At 29.6% G+C, this 13,153-nt stretch overlaps 1 protein-coding gene across 11 annotated transcripts in view; it reads left to right on the top strand.

The window, feature by feature from the left end:
* The window catches only part of LOC143256679 (phospholipid-transporting ATPase IF-like), an 89,689-nt gene that overhangs the window by 32,993 nt on the left and 43,543 nt on the right, over positions 1–13,153 (top strand). For all 11 annotated transcript variants that reach the window (XR_013031437.1, XR_013031436.1, XR_013031435.1 and 8 more), the window contains exons 9-13: positions 3,150–3,288; positions 7,615–7,696; positions 8,669–8,784; positions 9,966–10,127; positions 12,179–12,339. Coding sequence is in view for 7 of the 11 variants with exons in the window: in XM_076514194.1 (XP_076370309.1) it covers positions 3,150–3,288; positions 7,615–7,696; positions 8,669–8,784; positions 9,966–10,127; positions 12,179–12,339 (660 nt within the window). In the remaining 4 variants the exon portion in view is untranslated. The remainder of the gene's footprint in view (positions 1–3,149; positions 3,289–7,614; positions 7,697–8,668; positions 8,785–9,965; positions 10,128–12,178; positions 12,340–13,153) is intronic.

The following is a 13,153-nucleotide window of genomic DNA, read 5'->3' as shown; positions in this document are numbered from 1 at the left end:
TACTTTTAAATTTGTAGTATTTTGTTAACCTTCTTGACAACAGATATACTGAACATAAAAATTGGTTAAACAATCACCATTTTTTTATATTTGTATTTTAAAGGATAATGTTTTGAGCTAGTGCTCTTCATCAGATTGTACAGCTTATAAAAGAAGATGGATGTGCAGAATTTAAAAAAAATTGTGTGCATTGCATTTTGAATGTTTAGAATGAAATTTCTCTGTTATATTACAACATCTACATAAATATTACAAGTTAAGAAAACATAAAACAGATTTGAATAAAAATTTGAAAAAAATGTGAAGGAAGTGAGAATCTATATGGAAAAAATTGTTCCTTTAAAAACATTCATGTACCCAGGAGCTAACACTGAACCCTGTATGTATCTCAGAACAGCTGGTATGGGTATTAACACTTTTATTGATAAGGAGAGAACAATGTTTCGACCTTCCTAGGTCATCTTCAGATTAAGAAAGAGAAAGTTTGAATGTGACTGTTGATGGACACATATCCTAGGTGTGAGAGTATAAATGGCTATGGAATTGTAGGGGGCATCACAGGTGGATGTTGGGTTATTAATTAGTATAGGTATAAAGGTATTCCTTTATTATGGTTTAATTTTGGTTGCTTTTTAAGTTGGGCTTCTTTGATTTTGCATTTATTTGTATTTGTTTCCCTACTTAATATCTTGGTGTTTTCTATGGTTATATTTTGTTTATTTGATTTGCAGTTTCTAAAAATCTGTGAAGGTTTTTTTTGTGTTCTTTGAATCTATTTCTGTTCTCATGCTTGTTTCTCCAATATAGAAGTTGTAGCAGTTGTTGCATTGTATTTTATTAATTATGTTGGTGTTGTGTTTGTAAGTGTAGTTTTTACATAGTATGACTTTAGTTTTGTGCCTGGTTTATGAATAAATTTGGTGTTTACTGGAATGCTGTGTTTTGTTATAAGTTATAATAAACCAATATAAAGGAACACCTTCATACCTATACTAATTAACAACCTAACATCCACCTGCAACGCCCCTACAATCCCATACCCGTTTATACTCTTGTCCCTAGGACATGTGTCCATCAACAGTCACATTCAAACTCTCTCTTTCTAGGAAGGTTGAAATGTTGTTCTCTCCTTATAAGTAAAAGTATTAGTATCCATTCCAGCTGTTCTGAGATACATTTTTATTTCAAGTGGGTTTCTTGTCATCATGAAACACTCAACCCTATCAAGAAAGAACACATCTCTCATATTCCACATGTGCTAACATACCATTAGACCAACAAAGTCAAAGATAGTATACTAAACAATTATAAAATAATTACTGAAGACCCTACCACTGAATCATTTTTTTTGAGGTCTACTCCCTCCATTACTTCCTTTAGATACTATAAAAACCTAAAGGAAATCCTGGTATGCATTAACTTTCAAAACAAAAATAAAATGATTCTACAGGCATTTGCATGTGCAAATAAGAGATGTGTCATACATATAAAAGCACCACACATACATGAAGAAAAACAACTTTGAACATGCCATTGAACTTTCTACACCTGCCATTGCATGTATCATTCACTGCATAATTTGATAAAAATGCAGTGGTTTATACATTGGACAAACAAGCCACTGGTTCAGTGATCAAGCATCAGAATACTTAGACCATGTTAAACTGGAAAACCAAGATAACCTATAGACAAACATTTCACTATCAACAACCATACAGTTGAAGACATTTTGGTTTTGAGACTTACAAGTACTCCGACAGACATTCACAAAAGAGTATGACTGAAAAGGAGATTTATTCATAGTCTAGGAGCCTTACAATCATCTGGCTTAGATGAGTGTTGTTGTTGTTGTTTTTTTTGTTTCCCCTGTAGGTTCTAATTTCTTCTGTATTATTTTTCAATCTTAATTTCAGTGTGTTTTGTTTCTCTTGACTTGTAATATTTATGTATAAGATGTAAACCTGTAGAGAAATTTCATGCTCAACATTCAAATTGCTACACATGCAATATCTTATATTTTGTGCATTCACCTTTTATTATAAGCTGTACAATCTGATGAAGAACTCTAGCTCAAAACATCATCCTCTTTAAAATACTTATTGATTCTTTAACCCATTTTTTAATTTTAAGTAATTGTAAATTTTAACCACAGCTGTTACAAATATGTGTTAACTTGATTAGGATAATTCATTATGAAAGCTAATGTATGACAGATTTAAGAATTTAAACAAGACACCAGAAGAAAGTTATATTTTGTGTTATTTTTTATATTTGTAGAATTTAAATTTTATTCTAAATTTGTTAGATGCATTGTCAGCTTTAGAGAAAAATTTCAGTGTTGTTTGCAGTTACATTTGGTGGATGTTTAACAATTTTTTATCACGTTGAATTTGTTCGTAGAAAACCAATTCAGTTATTAAGAATTGGTGTTTAAGAACTTTTCAGTGATATAACTTTCAGAACTATTTTGGTTGCTCTATATACTATGAAGTGACTTGTGTCTGATTGCTTGTCCTTAATGATTTTTATTTTAATTTACCAACCCCTATTCACTCTGAAACTTTTAGGGGCTCTTGTGTATGCCTTCATTTTTACAAGTTTGCTAGCTAGTTAAATTTCCTCATTTGCTACTGCAGCAAGTTAGGTGCACAAACACAATGTTTCACCATTACTGGGGATGTAGCAAAATAATTGTCCTGCATACACAGATATTTATGTTGATATGAATAATAACCAGTTTATAACAATTAGTGTTACATTTATTGTAACAACATGGTATAAAAGTTGCTTTAATTGCATAGTTTAAGATAGACAAATTATAAGATTCATAAATGTCATTTAGGTAGATTACCATATAATAGTATTGAAAACAAAAAGTATAGGTTATTATTTTAAGTTGTCTAAATTTCCAGATGTCTCAACATTTTGTTAAACCTCATGTTAATAAAGTTATGCATTTTTAACTTGAATTTGTCAAACCTAAATACTTTTCAAAAATGGAAATCTTCACTTTGTGAGCTTTAATATGCATATTTGTAATTTGTATTATTACAATGTAAAACGTTTTTTTTTAATAATAAAGAGGTTTTTGACCTTGTGTTTTGACAGTAGTATTTTGTGGTATATATAATCTTATTTCTTCTTTCCAGGTCAATGAACAAGTTTTTGATTTTTTTCTTGGTACTGTTAGCTGTAGAAGTTACTTTAGCAACAGGAATGAAATACTTTTATCAGAATGATCCAGTGAGGGGCATTCCATGGTATTTACCTGTAGATGACAGTATAAGTGTAAGTTATAAACAATATCACAAAATGATTTGGATAATATTGTAAATGTGTAAAATATTTCCACACTATTAATTCATCTTTATGGCATTTCTGCATTTCTAATCATATTTACAATATTATCCAAGTAAATAAATAGTAAACAAACAATGAGGGGGTGTTGTCATGGTTAGTAACTTATAAAACCACTGAAGATGAATTATTGAGTTGTTAAGTTATTTGGTTAATGCTAGATACTGAATTACTAGCTAGTTTAAATCTTACATTTTAGATGCTTTTCTGTGGCCTTCAAGAAAGTCCCAGGAAGGAGTTTTTTTCCTTTATTTGTGGTAGTGTTGGTAATGGCTAGGATTCAGTCTTAAGTTTTCTTTTAATTCACACTGCGTGTCACTCCCAAATACTTGATTATATTGGGTTGAGGAATAATTCGTGAGCGTTTTTTCAAGTTAAAAAAATATATTCATAAATGAAACGTTTTCGCAAAATATTTCATGTCATTTGGTAGATAATTTTTTGCTCTAATAGATGGTGTGTTTGATTTTCATATGTCTTTAATTTTTGCTTTCATTTTCAGCTCATTAAATGGAATGTCAAGTGGACAAAATCGAGCATTTTCGACACCATCTGCTTTTCGCATTTAATTTCTTGCAATTTCATTTAAAACGATGCATACTATATACCTAGGTATTACATGAAATAAAGTATCATAATAAATGTTTTGGGTGTAATGTGTTCATGCATTGAAGTATTGTAAATATGTAACAAAATTTTTACTCTTTCTTGTTCTTGGGCAGAAAGTGTTATTTCCCAGTTGCTTATGTCTAAAGTAAATGGAAAAGACTTCTGTTTTTCTTTTCAGTCTATGCTTTTGTGACCTGGAAGTGTATAACAAAAACATGATGGGAGACTATATTTGGGGGCTGATACGTGAAAGTAATTTACATTACAGTCACAGATCTCGAAAAACTAGTCACTTCGGAACATTTTTGTTCATTTTTGTATAACTTTAGTATAAATACATGTAAATCTTGATTCATATATTGTTTTATTCAGACCTTATGTAAATGAAAATGTGCAAGTTTGCATGTTTTTTATATAGAAAATAGGTTAATTTCTAAATTTCGTTATCCAGGTCACAAAAGCAACATTTGAAGGGAATAATGGCCATTTTCTATAATTTTACAGCACAAACAATTAAAAAATAACGCATACTATCCAGGGACAACATTTGTGTTACACAGTGTTACCTGTTTTAAAAGTTTGAAGATGGACATCTGAGTTTTGCTCATTAAGCATATTATCAGTTAGGTAGATCTCGAAGTGTTCTTTTTATATTTCTTGTATGTTGTTCATTTTATTGTATGGTCATCTCTGAAATGATGGGCTATTATAGGTATATCACAGAGTGAGACCTTTCAGTGGTCGTGTGGATTTTACATTAAAACTTACAAACACAAAAAGTGCTGCTGATACGTATATTAATTTTTTGGGTATTTTTAAGAAAGCATCAGAAGTCACTTGTTGATTCAGTACACAGAGGTATAACATCTATATGTGAGGTATGTGTACTATGTCTTAGGTACCTGTGGTTAATTTAAAATGCATGGGCATGTTAACCATCTGTCTATCTATCTAAGCTGCAATTGTCCCTTGTTGGATGCTGCTGCCCATCAGACCAGTCCAGTATTTCCTATTCTTAGCATAACATGCCCATATGGTTCCTGCTTCTGCCAATATCTCATCTCACTTTCTTCTCTTTTTTATCTTCCCTTAGGATTTTATTTCCCTACACTAATTTTCCATTCCATTATTCTTAATGTCTACCTATTATCAGGATACCTTGCTGCATGCCCAGCTCTTTTCAGTTTAGTTCTTTAAATGAACCGTATCGCATGCATTATATTTGTTGTTTTTCTTATTGTGTTAATCATACATTAACCAAAATATCATCAGTCTGATGTAAAGACCATTCACTAGCAATGGAATTTTGACAACTTTGTCAAATTAATGCTGTGATGACAGTTTCTTCACCCAGTTTGAAATGGGAAGTTATATGGGTGAGTGCATGTGTAGAGCTGAGCACATGAATAACTTAGCTGTAATGTGTTTTGAAGGATTATGATAGGAGAAATGGTGTAGTAATGTACATTCACTTCATTGAGCATAAATTTTATCTATGAAAAACTTGCACCTGTTGAATTTCATGGATATTGAGATAGCTCATCTTTTTTCCATGCAAGGTTAATGGGTTACACTGACCTTGTAACTCCAAATTATTCATTAAGGTTTCCACACTGTGATTTACAATATGTTCTGTATTTCTTCACAAAATTTGTTAAGCTTTCAGTAGGCATTACAAGTTTTTTGTACATAAAAAAACGTATTTTTTAAACAAAGTACTTGTATTAAATCCTTCTTGAATAAATATGGAGTCACAGTGTTTATTGTTTTAAGTGCAAAGTGATTTTTACATTAAGATTAAAAATATTTTTCTTTATCTTAAAATTTTTATATTTCAATTTTGTAGCATATAAAAATACCCTAAATAAATATTAAACTTTTTTTTAGTTAAACTCATATTTATTATTTTCTCTACCCTAACATTACATGGAAACTTAGTTAATTTGACCAGTCTTCTAAACCTTAAACAAAGTAAATCTAGATTGTTTGCATATTCTAACAGGAAACAATATATTTTTATCTTAAATAGTTTAAAACTTATAACAATTTACTTTTGCCTCTAGTGAATTGTATTGCTCTTTTTACTATGTTTAATTAATAATCCTGCTATACATGTTGTAAATCATTCAGTGAATGCATAGCTAAAGTTACTTTATTGAATGATGTAATGCATCAGCTAGTCATGAGCATGTCATGTGGAAAATTATTATTATTTTTCTTTATTTTATCTAACCTTAGCTAGCCTAATAAGTTTCTGATTTTGTTATTTTCATTACTTGTGTGACAATAAATAAAAATTACATTTGCAAAACAAGAAATGTAGTACTTACATTTTACCTCTCACATTTTTTAATGTCAGTTGTTAATGGAATTTAAGTTTACTTTTTCATGCCAATCTTGCCAGTACATTAAATAATTTTTATATAATTAAATAATGCATCTGAAAACAAAGATTGATAATGTATACAAAGCAAACAATCTCTGTATGACTTATTATAATTTAACTGGTTTTCTATGTATGCCATAACAGCCTTAAAATAATTCCTTAAGCTTTTTGAACTGATCACTGCAAAAGAAAACTTTTAAACTAGAAATGAGATAGACAATACTCTGTTCTGAAAACAACATGAAGTAATACATAATTTGATATATTAAAACTGTGTCTTTCAGTTGATTATATATGATACAGTTTAAGATGTCAGAATTATTGGCAATAGGTGAAGTAAAGATGTGGCAAGTGGGTCTGATTCTCTAGTTTATGCCACTATAAACAAAAAAGATTAGAGACTATAGAAATTAGACTTGCCATGGTAATGTGTATATTATAATGAGTAATTTGCATTAAACACCACACTTCAGAACAGGAGAGTGAGAAACATGAGTGTCCACAGGAAGTACTTCTGGGGGGGGGGGCAAATGTGTTGTTTCATGTTACAATTTGAAGTAATTCTAGAAAGGAAAAAAAAAGAGTAATTTAAATTTATTTTATTGTCGTTTTACAAGGTGAGTCAAATAGACCAGCCTTATATAGAGTTAGGGTAGAGAAAATAACATATAAAATAAACCATTTTACAGGGAATAAAATTATATATAGAAGATTTTCTAGGTTACACAGATGAAGTTTGAGATTTTTCAGATGAAGAAAAGAATTTTAAGTGTTAGAATAAAATTCACTTTGCACTAGAAGCATGTATCCATGGAGAAATTCTTAGTGAAACTACTTCATTAAAAACCTGATTATTATTATTTTTTTGTGTGTGTCTATAAGTGACTTAATGATTGCTGAAATGTTGCAGCATTTTGTGAATATACACTAAACAGAAGTTATAGTATGAAAACTATAAAAGTCAATTTGGTGTCATGAACTCAACTGATTTGACCTATTCTATGATGAGAAAATTACTGAAGTGATTTATTATCTGAAATTTTAAGTATGTTTTTGTATAATAGTTTTCTTACAGGACATAAGTATATGTAACTAAGAGCTGTGGTCCTCTATTCATTGCTTTTATCTAATACTGTTTGTATTCTTGTTTTCCCTTTCATAATAAAAGCTTTAGCAAAAAGTGTAATTATTCTTTGGTAAATATGTTTATACAAGGATTTTTAAATTTCTGAAAAGTATCTAAAATGTTTTATTTTCTACAGGCAAAAGGAGTATTATCTGATCTTCTGGTTTTTGTGGTTCTTTTCAACTATATAATTCCAATTTCATTGTATGTTACAATTGGTAAGTGTAACTAAGGTGCTTATGCATATTTTGCTTATTTAATGCCAATTTTATGTTTAAAAATTTAACATGAGAATATCATTTAAGTTGTTTTCACCTTATTTAAAAAACAAAACCTCTTTTAGAACCTTTTGAGCCAGTTTTAGTAAATATTAAATTTGTTCATTTGCTATTAATTCTTATTTAGATATTCTAAAAGTATTTGTAAAAATATTTTTTTATTACTAAAAGTAGTATAGTTTAGAGATTACTGTTACTTGAATCACAGATTAATAAAAGCAAGAGTGAAAAATGTAAATCAATCAGTCATGGTCTCCTACTTCTGAGGGTCAACGACTAGAGTTCTTCATTATTCTGTATTCATTGCTGGTTGCACCAACTTGCCTAATTCAAGCTTCTCATCTTCAGGCCATTTTCTAATCATCAAGCCAAGTGAGTCTGTCTGCCTTTTGCTTTTCTTCCTTCATATTTATCTTTCACCATCTCTGCCAACCTTTTCTTCACTCTAATAATATATAAAAGTAGCACATTTTCCATTACCTGCTTATATCAGCCAGTTGTCTTTTAATACATCATGCTGTAATGCTTTCTCTTTAGTTTTCCCTTTTTTGTAGCTTATCTTCACCATTCATCTTTTATAACACCTTTCAAATGCTTCAAAATGTCATTTTGTTTCAGCATACAGGGTTCCCCTTTTCACCTTGCAAAGTGAGACTAACTATGTGTGGCATAGTAGTCTCTTCTTTAATTATAAATAGTAGGAGTTTATTATGAATGCTTGCTGAAATAGACACATGCAAGCAAATTTAATTTCATAAAACTGAGAAGAAATTGTTAATAAATAAGAAAAATGTGAATATATATATTCATCTGTATATGTGTATGATTGTGTGTTCATTTCATATATAATCCCTCCCCCATATATATAAATATACTTATGCTTATATGTTATTTTTATTTATTTATTTTTAGAAATGGTAAAGTTTACTGGTTCTTTGTTTCTAACCTGGGATGCTGAGTTGTATGATAGTAGTTCAAATGAATATGCTAAGTGCAATAGCTCAGACTTGAATGAAGAACTTGGCCAGGTGAGAAAATGTAGTTACCATAGGTAACTTATAAAGTGAGGGCATATGTTTATGTATACTTTTTTATTGTGGGTTTGTCTGAAAAATAGTCTCAGAGTGATTTGATTTATGAAATAAAATGAAAGATCCAATCACTGTTATGTTTGTTGTATCCAGTCTTGCTTGATGAGCTTGGGATTGAGTGAAACATGTCATCAGCAATGGATGTGGTTTGTATAGTGGGGTTGGTGTATTTTTATACACACTTTTAATTCTTGAAAATCCATCAGGGGCTAGATATAGAATGTGGGTTTAAAAACATAAAGAGCCTAATACTGATGTTTTATGACATATATAACTAAATGTACTGTGTTTTATTTTGTAATTGCATACAAGTAGTTATCTAACTTTCGATGGACTTAGAACATTCACAATTAACACCCTGAACAATCTATGATACATTAAAACACTTTCATTCACAATAGTTTATAATTTTAATTTTCAGAAAATAATGCACATTATTGCTATACCAAATCAATTCTTGTTGCTATGATTGAAGTATAAATTTTATTTGTACTTTCTTGCATTTTTTTTAAAGCCAGACTTAGTTTAACAACATTAATATCCATTGAGAATTGAATAAGATATCTTAAACTTGTTTTAAAATTCACCAATTACAAAAAAACTTTCTGGTTGAACAGATGAAATATCTGTTAACATTCATATTCCAAATATCACAATGTAAGTGGAAGAGTACCTAATTTTATTACTCCTACTTGCTACTTATTTGTCAGTTAATTTTAACAAATAAAGGATAAGTGTGTGTGTGTGTGTGTAAAAAAAATTTACTTAGATGTATTTTGAGCAATTAGTGAGAGAATAATAAATCCTTGTGATGAAATTCATTTATTTTCATGTATTGTTTTAACATTTTTTTCAATGAGTGATTTTTCTTTTTGAAATTTTATATTTTAAAAATGTAACTTAACTGACTAATGGTAGTTTCTACATTACTTTATATAATGAAATTCTTATATAATGCAAGGGCTTGTTGTTATAATTTTCTACTGCTATACAGTTTTAAAAGTATTTGCATGTGGATCAATTAAAAACATTAATAAAATTACATAATTAGCATTACTCTTCAGAAAACTTACTTATTAAGAAATGCCAAGTATCATATGAACCTCTTTCATTAACAGGTACAATACTTGTTCACTGATAAAACTGGAACTCTAACAGAAAATGACATGGTTTTTCGTCATTGCTCAATTGACAGTATCAAATACACAGAATTTAGTGGCATGCTTTGTAAGGTGTCTGAATCACAGGAGGGAAATCCTGAACCTCTCTTCCATTATGTTGTGAGTAATGTCTTCAAGTTAAAAATGTAATTATACACCTAAAGTGCAGTAAAGAAATAACTAGAATATTATGAGGCTTTTAATATGACATAAATACTGTATATGTTTATAACTTAAGTATGAACAAAAACCCACTAACTAGATGTTAGTAGGACCTTATCAACTCAACACAGCTCAAAACCTGATTTATTGATTTGTGTAGTTTTATTTAATGTTTCTTAAACTGCACTGAAATATTTGATGAGGATTATATTTATTTTGTGTTCCTGAGCAAAGAGATAGATAAATTGTGAGTTTTCTGAATTTTGTAAATCTTTTCCTTGTAGAAAAACTTCTATAGGAAGTTTATTTTTTATATTTATATTTTGCTATGTCTGTTTTTGCACAACTTATTTTACTATATTTTATACATTATAAATGACTGTGGTAAAACTTTGAAAAATACTTTCAAGTTGACACAGACAAGCTAGCTTGTACTGTTCTTTCCAACAAGTTTGAGTTGTAGTGGATGGCTATTTCTAGTTCCTTGTACTTTTCCAAGTACTATTATTCAGTTGCAAGTTAAATTCAAGTCCTTCTGTATAAACTTTCAGTGTAGTTGATATAGAGGAAGTTATTTTTAGTTTTATTATTTATCATTCTGCTGTTCTTTGACAAAAAGTTCCATGTAGTATGACAGCATCCTTTTTATCAAGAATTTAACACACAAAGTATGCTGTTTTTTAACACACAAGTATTGGAATAACTTTGTAATGCAAAACATTACTTACTATGTGTATTATTTGATAAAAATGATTTCTGCATGAGTTTTAGATAAGTCCATTTTATGATAGAGAGTTTGATCAGGAAAATTGTCTAGTGTCCGAGTTTAATTCTCTTACTACAGGTAGGTCAGAGTGAACATGTCATGACCTTTTAGACAGTTACATACAAAGTGTAAATTAATTACTTTATTATTAATGTATATGAATAAATTTGGGCTCAAAACATAGTTAATAAATCAAATTTTAATACACTGTAATTTTTAAGTTCCTGACTTTATAAGGCAGCATCTAAACAATCTTCAATCTCTCCTGGCATAAGAATCATAATATTTGTTCTCAAAGTCTTCTTTCTACTCTAATTTAGATGCTATTAAGGCAATTTCTAATTTGTATATACCTTTATAAACAAGAAATTTGTTGTGACAGCTTATCATATGTGGTTGGGATAGGTAAAATAACAGGTAAATTATAAAGTTTTACTGAAAAGATATGTTTTATTTAGGATGTTATGCAAAGAAAATGTGGAAATTTTCAAATGAAGAAATGTATTTTTAATATTAAAATGAAAATCACATTGTTCCAAAATACAGTTAGTACTCTGACTCTATTTTTCTATGAAAAATCTTTAATGAAGTTAGTTAATTAAAAGTCTGTTTGTTTGTTTTTGTTTTACAAAAGACTTGTAATGTTTACTGAAATATTGCTAAATATTCATGAAGGTACATGTATCATGTTAAACATTAGAGCTTGGAAACTGTAATGATTATTTTGTGTTGATAAGGTTGGTTAAAGTGACTGAACCCACATGGAAAGTTTTAACTAAGCAACTGAATTTGAGCTAAAAATAAACAGATTGGGCATGTAATGTTAAGTGAAACACAGTCTGTCCTAGATGTAAAGCAGCAATGCTGTGTTCGTACTTGTGTAAAAACTGAACAGTTGCTTTCTATGGAATCAGTGAATCAATCAGTAGTTTTTACATTTCATTTTTGAGATGTTTTTCTGTCACCTGACTTATATTAAAACCTTGGTGAAAGTGATGTGAATTTAATTCTCTGTATTTACAGTAAACTTTGAAGTCATCTTTAATGATGCCTGTTACTGTGTTGTTGAGCATTCCCTTATAAAATAGTGAGGGCCTTAATTTGTAGATATTACCTACTCAGCCAGTGAAGGGCATTACTGTCATTGACTTGTTTCTGCACAATGTGTGAAATTGCATTATGTGGGCAAAGTTTTTATAGTAGTGTACAGTTTCAAATTAATTCATTTTGTCTTTTATTTCAGGGAGCAGTTGAAAATTTTCTTCTTGCCTTAGCTGTGTGTAACACAGTCCAGACCTTTAACAATGGATCACTATCGCAGTTAAACAATTTTCATAACAGTTCTAACCTCGAATATCATGCATCATCACCAGATGAAAAAGCATTAGTGGATGCTTGTTGGAGGTGAAATTTTACTAGTAATTGTAGTGAACTTGTTGTACTTTCTTTGTAGTGAAGCTCATGTGATTGTGCTTAAATAGTTCCGAGAATATTTTCTGAGACTCCCTTTTCAACTATATGTAACTTTTGTTTTGATGATTTTTTTGTTAGTAGTTTCTTTTAATTTTATTCCAGTGTGTGTGTGATTAAACAACAATTACATTTTAGTGTTTAATAAACGTATTTGTGTGAACTGGTAATTCTCATTCCTTCAACCTTCTCTGACTAATTTTACCTTAATTTTATCAAGATCTTAAGTATTTTTCTGTTTCAGAAACAAGTAACTTGTTTAATCTATTTTTGCAACTAATTCTGAAGGCGAAATTTTACCAAAACTTAGCATTTACAGCAACTCGTTGGGCATCTGAGTTTTGAAGGAGTTACTTCTGTGAGACTCAAAATAATTCTTTCTATACCAGTCAATGTGAATGATTTGTACAAGTGATTTTGCACCCATTTTTCAACATTTTATTCATTTACTAAAGTTATGCGTTAAGTTGGTGAATATTTTGATGGTATATCCAGAATTTCAGTAAGAAACTTTTCATAGGAGTATCTGTATATTTGTTTGTGAAAATTACCTAGTTGTATCTGAATATGATTTTTTTGGAAAGCATAAACTGTATTTTGTAGAAAAAATAAAGGGAAGAAGGTACATCTTATTACTGTTAATTTCTGTGCTTCTGCTACATTTGTGTGTTTGTTAACTTGGGGATCTCTCTCACGTGTTTTTCTTTAGTTGTGTTTTGTGCCTGCTACCTAAACAGGAAAAGCTACT

The sequence above is a fragment of the Tachypleus tridentatus genome, chromosome 7, assembly GCF_004210375.1.
Source record: "Tachypleus tridentatus isolate NWPU-2018 chromosome 7, ASM421037v1, whole genome shotgun sequence".
Lineage (NCBI taxonomy): Eukaryota > Metazoa > Arthropoda > Merostomata > Xiphosura > Limulidae > Tachypleus > Tachypleus tridentatus.
Note: the sequence above shows the minus strand (reverse complement) of the source record. Positions and strands in the feature narration are given on the sequence as shown.